At 37.1% G+C, this 18539-nt stretch overlaps 1 protein-coding gene across 1 annotated transcript in view; it reads right to left on the bottom strand.

Annotated features, from left to right (window-relative positions):
- Positions 1-208: 208 nt before the first annotated feature.
- Positions 209-18539, bottom strand: part of DIPK1A (divergent protein kinase domain 1A) — a 109386-nt gene continuing 91055 nt past the window's right edge. Inside the window, exons 3-5 of the mRNA XM_057712863.1 lie at positions 9956-10063; positions 3324-3500; positions 209-2235 (exon numbers count right to left, since the gene is read on the bottom strand). Of these exons, the coding sequence (XP_057568846.1) occupies positions 1423-2235; positions 3324-3500; positions 9956-10063 (1098 nt within the window). The 3' untranslated portion in view covers positions 209-1422. The remainder of the gene's footprint in view (positions 2236-3323; positions 3501-9955; positions 10064-18539) is intronic.

Here is an 18539-nt window from a genome sequence, read left to right as displayed (position 1 = left end):
TTTCTGTGTTAAGCTCTTGTTAATGAAACTGTAGGAAATACCTAAAATTGACAGTATTTTCCTTCCAGAAACAAGTGTAGTTTTTCCCAGGAAATGTCTTACATATTGCCTTGAAGTTCATACCTGGGGTGTCTGTTCTTCCTGACAGGAGTTATCCCCTTGAATTGTATGATGTGCAGCTCTGGCAAGCAACAGACAAACCTTCCCCTAGAAATATTTCTTCCATTCATTTATTGTAACCACATGATGAGCGGGAAGAAAAGTACCTTCAAAGTTTATAATTTTAAAGTAAGCAAAACTGATGCTAATCCATGGCTTTAAGTTTTGAGATATAGCTGTCCAATGAAGGTCATATAATTTTAACATATATTAACTTTAACCAGGTGAAACCTTTGAGCAGAAGGTACAGGGTTAGTAATCACAGGAGGTGTTTCATTTTATGGAATTGAAAGGCACATGCCAGATCTGAATAAACATGAAAGAGGACCAAATATTAACCCTTGTATATCAAGTTTACATGAGAAAAAGTGTTAGACAGATACATTTACATGCCTCTTAAGAAATAGCCCTTCAGCCAATAGGGAATAGTGTCTAAAAATGGAAAATTATTAATAGGAAGTTCCATGATTTCAGAGTCCTGCCCTTAATGTCCCACTTTCCTATAGCTCAGATTCAAGATGTGTGTATCTGCGTTGGGCCTAAAGAGTTGAAGGACCAATTGGCTGGCTGACATTAAGATATAGACCCTTTAAATCTAGGATGATGAAACCTCATCCATGTTCAGCTTCTAATATTGACAATTATATACTGCCACGTAGAACACTTCCTGATGGGTTTTCAGTGGATAAGAGCCACTCAACCTTGTGAAGCCACATGAAATTTGATGTCTAGATGAGCTGAATGTTTTTACAAGAAACCATGCTATTAACCCAACATCTGTTTATAAAGGAGTAATTTTAATTTACCTGCTTTGCAGTCTTAATATCTGTTAATGTGCAAACTTTACCATGCTAAGACATTAAATTTATAAATTTTCTTTTTTAAACAGCAGCTTCAATGCAAACACAATTTCCAGCACTGATATTTTGGCTAACAAATCTACAAAATTCACTGTTGATGTTTATGGAATGAGGCTTTTCACAGCATTATTTTAAGTCATTAGTCAAAGTAGTTACACAGTGAATGTACTAGGAGATGTACCAGGGTTTCTAAAAGGGCAGGAATGAAAAATTTCTGGACCTTTTGATCCTATAACTCCTGCCATTACTTGAGCAACCAGCATGTATTTTAAGATGATGGCTTCCTTAGGACCAGGGCAAAGGAATTTTGTGTAACTGACAAGGATTTGAGTCAAGCCATTTAGAAAAATGTTCAAAACTTTTGAAGTGCTAAGTTTCTTAGTGGTCACAATGTCCAAATGAACTAAGAGTCATTTGTATAGGAAATTTTCTTCCAGAGTAATGTTTTTAGGTTATTTAGTATCAAAGAATGTTCCATTTCCATTTGATTTGCTGTGACTTTGAGAGCAATACAAGAATACAGCTGCTTTTCTAATTCTTCACGAATTTCGCTTGGAGCACCACGCAGTAGGTAGTCTTTGAGTAACTGACAGGCTTTTGCCAAGTTTGGTTGTATCACTTCTGAAGTACACTTCATTGTACTCTGATCACAGCTAGTTCGACAATCCGTGCCATAGACACAGTCCAAATCAGACTCACAGTGACGATCCTTTATAAGTTCTTTAAGGTTTGTCTCTGGCACAATTTTTCTCATGTCCACCATTTTCAAATCATACTTATCATTATATCCTAAGTTTTTGGCACTAGTATCGCACATGAGGAAGTTTCCATAGGGGCCATGGAAAACATCTTCCACAAATTCTAGAAGTCCTATGGCTATTTTAGCTTTTCTAGGCCATGATGGTGTGAACAACTGATCCATGCTTCTTCTGAACCCAGATGGAATAAAAAGTTCAATGACCCACGGAAGGCTTATTCCATAAAGAGAGGTATATTCGACACTTTCCATCACATAGAGATCACCACAGAATCCCATTAATTTGGGGGTATGTTCTTTATCTTGAAGTATCACCATGAGAAGAAATTCATTTAATTGAAGAAGTGCCCATGCTGACTTTGCTTCTCCCAAGGAAACCTGGCCATCTTTGTCTCCATCAGCCACTGTCAAGATGAGATTAACCAGTTCAGAGAGGTTCCCTTGGTCACCCAACTTTGCCTGTAAAGATAAGAATTTGGGTAATTATACAGAAGGAATGGAAAACAAGTATCTCATATGTTACACACATACTGACTTCCTTTTCAGGGATAATTACTATGCTAAGTAACAATCTTGCTACTGAATACACACAAGAGATTTAATACATTTCCAAATATTTATAATGTTTGCTAAGTAAGTTAGAACTATGTTTTTATGTGCTTGAGGTAAAACCCACTTTGCTAAGTATATCTGTCTGTTAAGAAATGGCCACCTTAATGCCCATAACCTCCTTAGACCCTGTAGATAAATACAGTTAACCAAGTCATTAACTAATTATCCTCTGTCTTATTCATACACTTGCAAAATTGCAGTGTAATTTGCCCATATTCAAAGTTAAAGGGTCGACTACAAATTATTTTCTCCTGTTTTGTAATTTTTATTACATTAACAATTATTTTTATTCAAGTTGTAATGTTCCAATAATGAAGGCTAAAAGTATTTTCCCTGTGAATGTTCTCTGTCATAAAACAGTCTAAAAGTGTAAACGGTCCAAAGAAACATTTTGAGTGAAAATATAAGAGCAATAAAAATAAGAAAAAGATTCTTTCCAAAAGTGTAATTATTTTCATCTTTTTTTTTTGGGCTGCGCCACATGGCCTGAGAGATTCCCTGGGTTTGAACCCACACTCTTGGCAGTGAAAGCACGGAGTCCTAACCACTGGACTGCCAGGGAATTCCCAATATTTTCATCTTTTAATATTTCTATTTAATCTTTGAGTATTTATTTAAATTAAAAAAATAATTTGCAATCAGGGTCTACTAATTTTAGTTCACCTTTTTAAAAAAGTGTATCAGTTATAATAATGTCAAGTTATATAGCAGCCCATCTACTTAATGAATCCTCTCACATCTGGACATTTTTAGCTACAGTAAGTAATGTTAAACACCCTCCATACATTTTTTAATTTTCTTTGGGTTACTTCCTCAAGATGGAGTCCTTGATATAGGTCAAAGAATAGCAACATTTTTATGGCTCAGAATGAGGTCCTGCCAACTTCCAGAAGAGTACCGCTTCACACTAGTAACATGTGAATGCATATACTTACTTTAAAGAGACTGTAGACCATTTCTTTGAATTTCTGTACAGTAGTTCCTCTAGTTGGCTTATCAAATAGCACTATTTCTTTTCTTGGTTCCAATTCAGTTCCAAAATCAAGATGAAGTGCTTGTTCCATTTGACATTTCACAACACCTGGTAGGTTATCCCAAATCCCTAAATACATCTGTGAAAAGAATAACAAGTTATTCTTTAGGCAGAGTAGAAAACTCTAATCTACCACAATTTTTTTAGTGTCTTACTCCTCTTAAAAAACACACACAAGCAACAAAACATCGAGATTGAGCTGACTTTCTGAATTGCAAATTTAAAATCATACTTCAAAGTTTTTCCTTAATTTTTTTGAATTATATAAGTGTTGCATACCTAAATATATATATGTATATTTTTTTGACCATGGTCATCAATTTTATTATTTTACATTTTTAAAACTGTGGTAAAATATCAAAAATTGAAAATTTACCATCTTTATTTTTAACATACAGTTCAGTGGTATTAGGTTCAAGGTTGTGCTACCATTACCACCATCTGTCTCCAGAACTCTTTTCATTTTGTAAAATTTAAACTCTCTACCCATTAAACAATAACTCCCTGTTCCCCCTCCTCCCCCAGCCCCCAGCCCCCAGCCCATCACCAGTCTACTGTCTTTTTTTGTGTGTCTTTGCTGCACATGGGCTTTCTCTAGTTGTGGCAAGTGGGCTCCTCATTACAGTATCTTGTTGTGGAGCACGGGCTCTAGGTGCGTGGGCTTCAGTAGTTGTGGCTCACAGGCTCTAGAGCACAGGCTCAACAGTTGTGGCACTTGGGCTTAGCTGCTCCGCAGCATGTGGGATCTTCCTGGGTCAGGGATCAAACATGTGCCCCCTACATTGGCAGGCAGATTCTTAACTACTGAGCCACCTAGGAAGTCCCCACCAGTCTACTTTCTGTCTTTATGATTTTGACTACTCACTCTAAGTATCTCATATAAGTGGAATCATACAGAATTTGTCCTTTTGTGACCATCTTATTTCATAATGTCCTCGAGTTTTATCCACATAGCAGCATGTGTCATAATTTCCTTCCTTTTTAAAGCTGGATACTACTACATTGTAGGAATATCCCACATTGTGTTTCCATTCATCCACTGATGGACACTTGGGATGCTTCCATGTTTTAGTTATAGTGAATAATTATGAACATGGATGTACAAATATCTCTGAGATCCTGATTTCAATTCTTTTACATATATACCCAAAAGTGGAATTGCTGAATCATACGGTCACGCTACTTTTAATTTTTTGGGGAACTGTCAACCTGTTTTCCTCAGTGGCTATACCATTTTACATTCCCACCAACAGTGGGTTTCAGTTTTTCTGCATTATCGCCAACACTTGTTATTTTCTGTTTTCTCCCCTCCAGAATAAATGAGCAATGCTTGTCCTGTGTTGTTTTGACACTTGTCAATACTTCATACTCTCTATACAATCAGAAAATGATTCCAAGGACACTTAGCAATTCTTTTCCGGGTTTTTTTTTTTTTTTTTTTTCTGATAGTAGCCATCCTGATGAGTGTGAGGTGGTAGGTATCTCATTGTATCTGCTTGTTTTTTCTTAGTTCCCTGGCCAGGGATTGAATCCTGGGCCCCAGCAGTGAAAGTGCCAAGTCCTAACCACTGGACTGCTAGGAAATTCCCTTCTTGTGGTTTTCGTGTGCATTTCCTTAGTAATCAGTGATGCTGAGCATCTTTTCATGTACTTACTGCACATTTGTATATCTTTTTTCAAGAAATGTCGACTCAAGTCCTTTGCCCATTTTTTAATCCAGCTGTTTGGTTTTTTTTGTTGTTGAGTTTTAGGAGCTCTGTGTATATTCTGGATATTAATCCCTCATCAGATACATGATTTGTAAATATTTTCTCCCATTCTGTGTTTCTTTTTTACTGTACTGATATTGTCTTTTTTTAAAAAATAAATTTATTTATTGACTGTGTTGGGTCTTCGTTGCTGCACATGGGCTTTCTCTAGTTGTGGTGAGTGGGGACTACTTACTCTTCATTGTGGTGCTCGGGCTCCACATTGTGGTGGCTTCTCTTATCGCAGAGCATGGCTCTAGGTGAGTGGGCTTCAGTAGTTGTGGCACACGGGCTCAGTAGTTGTGGCTCACAGGCTCTAGAACACAGGCTCAACAGTTGTGGCACACGGGCTTGGTTGCTCCACAGCATGTGCTATCATCTGGGGCAGAGATCGAACCCGTGTCCTTTGCATTGGCAGGTGGATTCTTAACCACTGCGCCACCTAGGAAGGCCTGATATTGTCTTTTGATGCACAAAATTTTAAAATTTTCATGGAGTACAATTTGTCTATTTTTTCTTTCATTGCCTGTGGCTTTGGAGTCATATGCAAGAAATCATTGTCAAACCCAATGTCATGAAGCTTTTGCTCTATGTTTTCATCTAAACTTTTACTTATTTATAAAATATTTATTTATTTGGTTGCACCAGGTCTTACTTGTTGTGGCAGGCAGGCTCCTTATTTGAGGCTTGAGGGCTCCTTAGTTGTGGCAAGTGAACTCTTAGTTGCAGCATGCATGTGGGATCTAGCTCCCTGACAAGGGATCAAACCTGGGCACCCTGCATTGGGAGCTTGGAGTCTTAACCAATGTGCCACCAGGGAAGTCCCTAAGAGTTTTATAGTTTTAGTTCTTACCTTTAGATCTTTGATCCATTTTGACTTAAATTTTGCATATGGTGTTAGGTAAGGGTCCAACTTCATTCTTTTGCATGTGTATATCCAGCTTTCCCAGTACCACTTGTTGAAAAGACAGTCATTTTCCTATTGAATGGTCTTAGCACCCTTTTCAAAAATCATTTGACCATATATGTGAGGGCTTATTTCTGGGCTCTCTGTTCTATTCCATTAGCCTATATATCTGTCCTTATTCCACTACCACATTGTTTGATTATTGCAGCTTTACAGTAAGATTTGAAATCAGGAAGTGAGTCCTCCAGCTTTCTAGTTCTTTTTCAGGATTGTTTTGGCTATTTAGGGTCCCTTGAGATTCCATATGAATTTTAGGATAAGTTTTTCTATTTCTGCAAATTGCCTTTTGGATTTTCCTAGGGATTGCATTGAATCTGTAGATCACGCTGAGTAATAGTAACATCTTAAAAATATTAAGTCTTCCAGTCTATGAACATGGGATGTGGTTACATTTGTTTATGTCTTTAATTTCTTTCAGCAATGTTTTGAAGTTTTCTTTGTACAAGTCTTTCACCTCCTTTGTTAATTCCTAAGTATTCTTTTTGATGCAATTGCAAATGCAATGGTTTTCTTAATTTCCTTTCTGGATTGTTCATTGTTAGGAACACAATTGATTTTGGTGTGTTGACTTTGAATTTATTAGCTCTAATCATTTTTCGTGTGTGGAATCTTTAGGTTTTTCTACAAATAAGATCATATCAAATGTCAACAGAAATAATTTTACTTTTTCCTTTCCAACTTGGATGCCTTTTATTTCTTTGTTTAATTGATCTGGCCAGAGCTTCCAGTACTATGTTGAAGTGGTGAAAGTGGACATTCTTGCCTTGTTCTTAGAGGAAAAGCTTTCAGTCTTTCACGGTTCAGTATGATGTTAGCTGTGGGCTTTTCATATAAGGGTTTTTAGCATGTTGAGGTAGTTGCCTTCTATTCCTAGTTTGTTGAGTATTTTTTTTTTTTTGGCACACGGGCTTCGTTGCTCCGCGGCATGTGGGATCTTCCTGGAGCTGGGATCGAACCCGTGACTTCTGCATTGGCAGACAGATTCTTAACCACTGCGCCACCTAGGAAGCCCTGTTGAGTATTTTTATCACGAATTTTGTCAAATGCTTTTTCTGCATCAATTGTGATGATCCTTCCCCCCCCCTTCATTTTGTTAATGTAGTGTATCGATTAATTTTCGTATGTTGAACCAACAAAGGTTAATAAGGATTAAGGTGGGATTTCCCTGGTGGTCCAGTGGCCAGTGGTTGGGACTCTGAGCTTCCACTGCAGGGAGCACAGGTTTGATCCTTGGTCAGGGAACTAGGATTCCCACATGCCATGTGGCGTGGCCCCCCCCAAAAAAAAAAAAAGGATTGGTGTTAGCTCTTCTTTAAATGTTTGGTGGTAGAATTTACCAGTGAAGCCCACATGTCCAGGGCTTTTCTTGTTAGGAGACTTGGTTACTGATTCAATCTCCTTACTAGTTATAGGTCCATGCAGATTTTCTATTCCTTAGTAGGTTTTGTGTTTCTAGGAATTTGCCCATCTCATATAGATTATCCAATTTGTTGGTGTACAGCTGTTCACTGTACTCTCATATAATCCTTTTTATTTATGTAGAACTGATAGTAATGTCCCCCCTTCATTTCTGATTTTAGTTATTCTTCTCTCTTTGTCTTTAGTTAGTCTTCTCTCTTTGTTTCTCAGTCCATCTAGTTAAAGATTTGTCAAATTTTGCTGACCTTTTCAAAGAGCCAATTTTTGGTTTCATTGATTTTCTTTATTGTTTTTCTATTCTCTATTTCCTTTATCTCCGCTGTAATCTGTATTATCTCCTTTCTTCTGCTAGGTTTGGGTTTAGTTTGCTCTGTATTTTATACTTCCTTATTTTGTAAAGCTCGATTTTTATTTGAGATCTTTCTTATTTCTTAATGCAAGTAAAAATATAGTTTTTTAAAAGTCAAATTACACAGAAAGATGAAAGGAAAAGTTCTACACCCATTTCCCTAATTCCCAGAATTAGTCACTATTAACTATCTAGCTATTTATCAAACTAACATTATATGGTGCTTTACTATGTGCTACGGTCTACTAATTTATTTGATTATCTTACTCTCTATAACAACCCAATGCCATAGATACTATTATTATCCTCATTTTACTGATAGAGAAACGGAAGCAGAGAGAAATGGATCAGCAGGCTGAAGGGAATACAACAGCAGCAAAGCCAGCATGTGAACTCAGACGGTCTATTCTTGCTTATACATAAAAAACAAATATGGTCATATTAATAAGTAATAATATTAATCACTCCTCTGCTTCAAACCCTCTATTTCAATCAGAATAAAGTCCAAAGCCTTTTCATTGTCTGCTAGGCTTCTTCTGAGCTGGTCTGCTTCTCCAACCTGATCTTTACCACTTACTCCCTGGGTCTCTATATCCCACCTACACGTGTCTTTTCTCTGTTCCTTGAAGCTATCAACATTATTCCTGTTTCATGACCTCCTTCACTTGCTGTTGGTTTTGCCTGGAATGCACTCTCACCGATCTTCATACGGCTGGTTCCTTCACATCATTCGGGTCTCAGCCCAGGTGTCACTTTTGGTAGGCCTTCCCCAACCCCCTACCTAGAATAGATCCCTCTTCCGTCACAGGTCACTCTCTAACACATGACCCCATTTTATTTTCTTCACAGCCCTTAGCACTGTCTGAAAAGATCTTATTTCTTTATCGACTCTTTTATCATCTGTCCTCTTTCACATGAAACATAAGGCAAAAGAGGCCCGAGGCTTTGTCTGTCTTGTTCCCCATGGTCTCTCCCAATGCCTCAAGCAGTACCTAGCATGTAGCAGATATGCAAATACTGGACTTTTTTTTAGAAATCCTCTTAAACATGGCTAGTATTGTAGACTTAAAATCTATTTTAAGTTTCTATAAGAGGAATAAATATTTATATTGGAAATTTAGAAATAATTCAAAGAAAAAAGATGAACATAAAAAACATTCAATATTCCACTGCCCAAGGATAACCGGTGCTGATGTTTTGTTGTATTTTCTTCTAGCCCAGTGGTGTCCTATTGTTTTCATTTATATTTCTTTGATGATAGGTGAGGTAGAACAGTTTTCCATTATGCTTATCGGCTATTTATAGTTCTTCTTCTGTGATTTAGCTCAACCTGTCCCTTGCCCATGCCTGCAGTTTAATTCTTCATTCAGGTATGAGCTCAGATTTTATCTTAGAAAGGCCCTCCCTGATCACCTCTTCTAAAGCCCATTTCTACCCTCTCTGTTCCCTGTACTTTTCATTAACTCACCCTGTGTATATCCTATATAAAACACAGCACATTCTGTAATTACCTTGCTTATTTATTTATCAGCGGTTTATGTTCCCCATCCCTCTGGGATGATGTGAGGCTCTCAGGGAAGTAATCTTATCTATCTTAATCACCACTGTGTCTGGAATATGCTGGGAATAGGCGATTAATAAACATCTGTGGGATGAGTGAATCCACACATACACAACTAAAGTATTTAAAATGTCCTAAAGTTCTGGTTCAAGAATTCTCTTAATAGTAGCACAGACATATATATACTACCAACTGTAAAATAGTCAATGGGAAGTTGTTGTATAACAAAGGGAGTCCAACTCGAGGATGGAAGATGCCTTAGAGGACTGGGGCGGGGAGGGTGGGGGGGACTCGAGGGGGGGCGTCAAGGAAGGGAGGGAATACGGGGATATGTGTATAAAAACAGTTGATTGAACCTGGTGTACCCCCCAAAAAAATAAAAAAATAAATAAATTAAAAAAAAAGAATTCTCTTAATAATGCTTTAATTTAGGTTAAGGTAAAATCAGAGAGCACCATAAATCTGGACTATTTATTCATAATGTCCATACCTGATTGTTGGGCTTGGTCGATAAGCATTTTCCAAAGTAAAGAGTTTCTGTAACACAAAGGCTATTACATGCGGGCCCATCAATAACTCCAGTCTTGTACTTGTCACACTAAAAACCAGGAAATAAAAACGTAGTTAATAGAAAAATATTCATGAGAAGAAACATATTAAAATATTTGCAAATTAAGCAACTGACAAAGGATTAATCTCCAAAATATACAAACAGCTCATGCAGCTCTACGTCAAAAAGACAAACAACCCAATCAAAAAATGGTCAGAAGATCTAAATAGACTTTTCTCCAAAGAAGACATAGAGATGGCCAAAAAACACACGAAAACATGCTCAGCATCACTAATTATCAGAGAAATGCAAATCAAAACTACAAAGAGGTATCACCTCACACAGGTCAGAAGGGCCATCATCAAAAAGTCACAAACAATAAATACTGGAGAGGGTGTGGAGAAAAAGGAACCCTCCTCCACTGTTGCTGGGAATGTAAACCGGTATAACCACTATGGAGAACAGATGGAGATTCTTTAAAAAACTGAAAACAGAGCTACCGTATGATCCAGCAATCTCATTTCTGGGCATATACCCAGAGAAAACTATAATTCTAAAAGATATATGTACCCCAATGTTCACAGCAACACTATTTACAATAGCCAAGACATGGAAGCAACCTAAATGTCCATCAACAGAAGAATGGATAAAGAAGATGGGGTACGTATATACAATGCAATATTAGCCATAAAAAGAATGACATAATGCCATTTGCAGCAACATGATGGATCTAGAGATTATCATACAAAGTGAAGTAAGTCAAACAGAGAAAGACAAATATCATATATCACTTACATGTGGAATCCAAAAAAAAAAAGTTACACATGAACTTACATATAAAACAGAAACAGTCTTACAGATATTAAAAACAAACTTATGGTTACCAAAGGGGCAATGTGGGGGCGAGGGATAAATCTGGAGCTTGGGATGGCAAAACACACACTACTATATATAAGATAGATAACCAACAAGGACATACTGTATAGTACACGGAACTCTACTTAATATTCTGTGATAACCTTTAAGAGAAAAGAATCTAAAAAGGAATGAATATATGTATAACTGAATAACTTTGCTGTACACCTGAAATTAACACAACATTGTAAATCAACCATATGCCAATAAAATTAAAATTAAAAAAAGAAGAAATATACTAAGGAGATATCATAATCTTTAAGAGAAAGTTCTATGATGAAAAGAATTCAAGCTTTGGATTTGGACCGACTTGGATTTGAATCCAACATCTGCTCCTTAGTAGGTATATAATGATGAGAGGTCTTGCTGCGGACCAGGGTGTGCACAGAATTTTGAGACTATTTTCCCACTTAGCGTGGCCTGAGGTGGTATGTTACCTACTCTCTGTGAGAAGATGAGCACTCAATTTTAAAAAGTGGCTCCATTTTAAAGAAAAAATAAAGTTTAAAATACCGAAATATTTTAAAATAACAAATTAAGTCACCTCTGTCATCTTGTCATCTTTGATATTGCCCCTAAACAAGAAAAAAAGAAAAGATGGGAATTTCCTGGCGGTCCAGCAGTTAGGACTCTTTGCTCTAACTGCTGAGGGCCTGGGTTCAATCCCTGGTTGAGGAACTAAGATCCTACAAGCCGTGCAGCGCAGCCAAAAAAAAAAAGAAAAAGAAAAAAAGGAAAAAAAACCAAACCCTTTGACAAAATAAGGTATCCATGTAACCCTAAGGCACAATACATGAGGATGGCCTGCCAAATACAGTGAAAATTACCCCAGAGTACCGAAGGATGCTGAGATTAAATACCTCACTTCTCAGACAAAGTTGGCAGAGCACTGAATAGGTGGTATTCTGGAGGAACAGAACCATCACCCTGGTTTGCAATGAAAGTTTAAGGGGCACAAGCTGTGGGAACTTCCAAGGACTCTATCTGGCACCATGAAGTAGCAGGGCAAGGCAGTGCTGATTGATAAAATCCTTAAAAATGTTGTCTATTTTGGAGGCAGTCTGTAAGGAAAATAAGGGTTGGGAGAGACTATATTATGAGCGTCTCTGTAGTTGCTGGGGAGATAGACAGGCTAAACCAAACTGTGTGAGTGTCTCCGTCTCATCTTTTTTTCTCTTTCTCTCTCTCTCTGTCTCTCTCTCTCTCTCACACACACATACACACAAACAAACTCTGGGCCACAAAAGTTTTGCCACTTGCTCATTTCACTGTCCCAATTGCTTTCTGCGAATAGCTGGTTGAAGAACTCCTTTCATTCAGTAATGAGTAATACTCAACAACAAAACAAAACAAAACAAAAAACAAAACAAAACAAAAACAAGCAGGGGATCTATACAGCAAATCTACAAGGAAAAGGAGGAAAGGAACAGGAAACGACATGTCAAACAAAGAAATTTTCCAGAAAAATACTGCCATGAAGCACAGCAAACATATTGCTATGAATTCAAAGGACTTAATGAAACAGTTTAAAATAAGACCTCAAAGCAGAATACATGATGATGAGACAAAAGAAGTAAATGTAAAATAAACAAGCAGAACGCAGAAAGTAAAAGAAAAAAGTCATAGAAATTAAAGTCACATTATGAATGGGGAAAAAAGGGGGGGAGCAGACAAAAATAACAACACAGTAAGACTTATGAGGGCTAGGTTGAGAAAAGTGAGCAAAATGAAATGGAAATTTAAAAAGAACTAAAAAGAACTTGAGATAAAATCATAGATATAGAAGACCAAGGGGGCTTTCCTGGCAGCACAGTGGTTAAGAATCTGCCTGCTAATGCAAGGGACATGGGTTCAATCCCTGGTCCAGGAAGATCCCACATGCTATGGAACAAAGCTCATGCGCCACAACTACTGAGCCTGTGCTCTAGAGCCCATGAGCCACAACTACTGAGCCCACGTGCTGCAACTACTGAAGCCTGCACGCCTAGAGCCTGTGCTCTGCAACAAGAGAAGCCACTGCAATAAGAAGCCTGTGCACCACAACGAAGAGTAGCCCCCGCTTGCCGTAACCAGAGAAAGCCTGCATACAGTAATGAAGACCCAACACAGCCAATAAATAAAAATAAAAATTAATTAATTAAAAAAGCCCTCTCTCTCTTAAAAAAAAAGAAGACAAAGGATATCCAGCATGTCCATATGAGGGAGAATAGAACATGAGGAAAAGAAAAAATAATCAAAGTAGAATTCAAGAGAACTTCATATAAGTGAAAGAAGTCTTTAATCTACCAATTGAAAGGACACACAATGTCCCAAGGAAACTGACATAGAATGATCCTTGTGACATATCCCACTGAATTTTACTGGACTTCAAAAATAAATAATCCTTTGAGCATCCAGGCAAAAACATAAAGACATTTTTAAAAAGGGGAAATAAATCAGATTGGCCTCAGATTTCTTCATAGCCACATTCAAAGGTAGATAACAGTGGTGCAATGCCAGCAAAGCTTGAGAAAGGAAGTGTGACCTGCCTGTGTCCTAATTTTCTCATTTGTAAAAGGGGATGTAAATACTACTTGATTTATAGCATTATTAATGAGCTATAATGGTTTAATGAGGATAGAGCACCTGTGATTTTAATAAGTGCTCAAAATAACTCTTCTTATTCTCCATAGTCAAACTTTCTTTCAAGTAAAAGGCATCAAATGTTTTTGAACATGTAAGGATCAGAAGATAGAATTCCCATTAGCATCTCTTGAAGAACTGTTAAAGAATGAATTTTAGGCAACCAAGAGATGAACAGAGAAATTGAGCCTGTAAACCAGTTGAAATGTACGACTGGGATGAAAACCACCCTGGAAATCTATTTCATAATAATTGTTAATACAGTATTTGGTAGTTACTAGATGCTTACTATGTGTCAGGCACTGTTCCAGAGCTACGCTTTTATTATGACAACAGCCCTGTGAGATAGAACCTATTGTTATAGCCATTGTAAAAATATGGAAACAGAAATAGCTATTAAGTAACTTGCTCAAGCTACAAAATGATAAAGTTGAGATTCCAACCTAGGCACTCTGGTCCCAGAGCTCATTCTCTTAATTACCATTACATGTTATTCAGAATTGGTAATATTATAAATTATACTAGTAAAAGTAACAAAATTAACAAAAACCAAGAAGGGGAGATGTAAGAAGATGAGAGGTGGCAAAAGGATGTTGATTTCCTTATCTTTAACATCCAAGGTCAAAAATTAACATTTATATCTTATAAATCAAATAACAGACACAGAAGTGTATTCAAAAGTATAGAGATGATTACTTGAAGAACTAATAATAATAATACATTAATTAAAATTAGGTAGAATAAAGGAGGTGGGATGGAGGGAAGTATAATAATTTTATTATAAGTAATAATATTTTTATTATAAGTAATAAAATTATCATACTTGTACTAGGGAATAAATAGATATGGTCTGAAGCAATAGAGGATAAAGTATATTTTTAAAAGTTATAGTATAAGGCTAACCACTAGAAGAGCTAAAATCAGAATACAAACCTTCCTAAATTATCAAAAGGAACATGCATAAAACAAAGAAATATATACCCGCCAGAGAAATATACAAACCAAATGAATCCTTAAAAACAAAAAGTAGGTCATAAAATGTGATACAGAACTAAGACATATCTATAAATGTCAATGGGATAAGCTTACCTATTGTAAGAAAAATATCTTCAGAAAACAATGTCAAAAACGTTGAAAATAAAAGATGGCACAGGTATACTAGCCAAATGCAAGGAGAAAAGTTAAGCCACAGTCTTATACCAGATGAGGTTGAATTTTGGGCAGGGGGGAGCACTAAATAAGGCAAAAAAGAAAAGTTCTTTATAATGTTGAAACATATAATCCACAATGAAGATATAATACTACAGGCATGAATTTCTATACAGTGAATAAAGTAACATAAAAATTCATTAAGTGAAATCTATAAGAAATAGAAAAAGATATACAGAAAGGCATTAGAAGTAGGAGACTCTAACTCACTTTTTTTTTTACAGTGTCAACAATTTTATTTATTTATTTATTTATTTATTTATTTATTGGCTGTTTTGGGTCTTCGTTGCTGCACATGGGCTTTCTCTACTTGCAGCGAGCAGGGGCTACACTCGTTGCAGTTCTTGGGCTCCTCAGTGTGGTGGCTTCTCTTGTTGTGGAGTATAAGCTCTAGGCACGGGGGCTTCAATAGTTGTGGCATGTGGGCCCAAGTAGTTGTGTCTCGAGGGTGGAATCTTCCTGGAGCAGGGATTGCACCCATGTCTCCTGCATTGGTAGGTGGATTCTTAACCACTGTACCACCAGGGGAGTCCCCCTAATTCACTTTTCTTAGTCCATGACAGATAAAAAGTTTACAAAAAAAGATATAAAAGAACTCAATAATCTGAATAAGGTAAATCTAATTGCCCTGAGAACAGACTTTCTCAAATGCCCATGGAACATTTACAAATTTACACCAAAACCTCTATACATTCCACTAAGTAGATATGGCAGAAGCAGTATTCTCCAATCACAATATGATAAAATTTGAAATTAACAAAAAATCTACCTGGAAAATTTTAAAAGTTCTTTTAATTCTTGAGTCAAAGGGAAAGCCTAAATTGAAATGTTAAGCATCTGGGAGATAAAAAATATAATAATCTTTTTTTTAAATATCAGAAACTAAAGCTAAAACTAATGATAAAATTAAAATATTTAGAGAAGAATGCAAAGTCTTAATTACATTAATAAACAACATAGAACAAGACAACTGAATTAAAGAATCAAGAAATTAGAAAAAAAAATCTAAAGAAAGCAGAAAGAAGAAATTAACCAATACAAATTAAAAAGAAAAGGCTATGGCTATATTCTCGTAACTGAGAGAATTCCTCTGATCTCCATCTCCTATCTCTGCTTTAGATCTTGTTCTTTTCTGGTTTCTGCAATTACCTTTTGTTTGCTCTTTCCCAGAATTTTCCCCATCTGTCTGGTTCTCTTTGTCTGATGACATTACGCTTCTCACAGATCAATCTTGCCCACTTCTGGCTCTTGGGATAGTGTAACTTATTAGAGGGTTGCGATGATTGGGCTTCCAAAGATTGGGCTTCCTCTTGTTGTGGGACAAGGACTGAGGATGATTTCTTGAGCCCTTCATTTTGCGGGCATAAATCTTTCATGGTCCTAAGGAAATAGCCAAAGCTCAGTGGGCTATGGTAATCACTCAATATTTGGAAAGGCCAGCACACTCTTCTGACCTGCCCACTGGGTCCCCCTTCCAACACCTACCAATTTGCTCTGAGGAAAAGGATAGCCCAGATAGAGATTGAGAGTCCTGCCCACGTGTAGAGTTAAAAACCAATACCTAGGATCCGCTGCCCTTCGGCTATTGCTAGTAGAAGCTCCTGGGTGAGCCCTTGACCATGCCTCCTTTCTCCTTTAGACTGGGTTGTAGTCAAGAATGTTAGGTTTCATCTCCATAGGAGGAGCAATCTAGTCCCTGGACTCAAGTTTGTGGGGGACTTCACGGGGAGATGTTCAATACTTTCTTGTCCAGGTCAACCTATGGGGATTTTTAGGAAACAGAGAACCATCCTTGGTATCAGATGGCCAGCAATTTCACTGGCATGTTTCTTCACTGAGGCAACGGTGGTGGGAGTTCTTGGGCCTCAGCCTCACTCAGGAGTGAAACCTCCTGCAGGTATAGTGTAGGGTTTCTAAGGATTTTAGATCACATAGACCAATTTGCTGACAACAGATAAATAAGAAATCAACAATAAAAATAACGTAAAAATAGACACAGACATGTTTGGAAATGAAAAAGCACATCCCTAATAATTTCTGGGTTAAAGCAGAAGTCACAAGGGAAATACAGAATATTTAGAACTGAACGATAACAAAAGTTATACATATGAAAACTTGTGTGATGTGGCTGAAGCAGTTCTTAGAGGAAAATTTACAGCTTTAAATGCAATGATGAGATAAGAGATTGAGATAAATAGTAAACATTCAACAGAAGATGTTTTAAAAAATCCCAATAATAATGAGAATCAATGGAGGAGGAGGAGGAGGAGGAGGAAGAGGAGCAGGGGGAGGGTGGGAGGGCGGGGGAGGGGAGGGGGAGGAGACCAAAAAAACCAGCAGAAGTTAATGGGGAAAAAAAAAGATCAGCAATACCAAAAGCTAGTTCTTTGAAAACTTTAACAAAAGAGAGAAACCTTTAGCAAGACTGATCATGAGAAAAAGAGGAGGCACAAATAAAGATTATTAGGAAAGAAACGGTAGTGATAATAAGTAATATAAGCAACTCCATGGCAATACATTTAAAATGAGCGATATTTTTAAAATAAAAAGTGATACAAGAAGAAACAGAAAATCTGAGTAAGACTAATAAACATTAAAAATTTAATCAGTAACAAAAAATCTTTCCCTCTAAAAATATCAGGTCAAGGTATAGTCCAGGAGGAGGTGCCATCCAGGATGTAGTGCTGTTTGTAAGAGTGGAAAATGATTAACGACATAAATGTCCATCACCAGGATAACGGCTGAGTAAATTGTGGTATATTCATACAATGAAATACTATACAGTAATTAAAATGAAAAAACTCAGCCTATGCATATCATCACAGAAAAATGCTGAAAACATAATATGAAGTGGAAAAAGTTGCAGATTGATATGTGCAGTTTAGTGTCATTTATTAAAGTTTAGAAACATGCAAAGCAATACTATATAATTATTTGTGTCTCCATAAATACTTAGTGAAAGCATGAAAACATGATGGCAAGAACTCACACCAAATTCAAAATGGTATCTACTGCTGGGGAGGAAGGAGAACACCAGGGAGGATAAAGAGAGCTTAACTGCACTGTCATGTTTTTTTCCTTTTTAAAAATAAAGCAAAAGGTTAAGGTCTGTTATGTAGATAGTAGGTACACAGGTGTTTGTTATATTGTTTTCTATATGTCAACATTGTTCTAAGAACTTTTCATGTATTTCTCTTTGATCCTCACAACCTCCCCACGAAAGAGGTATTATCATTATTTCCATTTTATTATTAAAGAAACTGAGGCAAGAGAGGTCACGAGGAGGTTAAGAAACTTGCAAAGCAGGTTAGTGGTGGCATTGGCCGAACCCAGATAGTCTGCCTCCAGAGCCTGTGCTTTCAACCACTGAAGTAAAAGAACCAGGATTATTTATCTTGGAGAGCAACACGCAGAGCTGGTTTAATAGTGGTGGGCTTGGATGCCTGTCCCCAGTGCTCCTGCTAAGGGGCCCTGATCACATTCATTACCTTTGCACAAGCAACTCAAAGTGGGGCCAGGACTTTCATGTTTGTTTCCTTGGGATTTTGCAATTAATTAAATGCATATAAAAAGCACTTGCTGGATGGATGAATGAATTAGGCGTATTCTGTTTTTTTATCCAGAAATAGGGCATTTTCTTATGAACAGCTCCTGGAATAGGACTAATAGAGTTATCTGCTTCAACTGTCCCGATCTTCGGCTCCTGCACCCTGAGGCACATTCTATCTGCAACTCTGCCTAAGGTCAAAATTTAAACATGGCCCTTTCCACCACACCT

This window comes from Hippopotamus amphibius, chromosome 1 (assembly GCF_030028045.1).
Source record: "Hippopotamus amphibius kiboko isolate mHipAmp2 chromosome 1, mHipAmp2.hap2, whole genome shotgun sequence".
NCBI classification, from domain to species: Eukaryota; Metazoa; Chordata; class Mammalia; order Artiodactyla; family Hippopotamidae; genus Hippopotamus; species Hippopotamus amphibius.
Note: the sequence above shows the minus strand (reverse complement) of the source record. Positions and strands in the feature narration are given on the sequence as shown.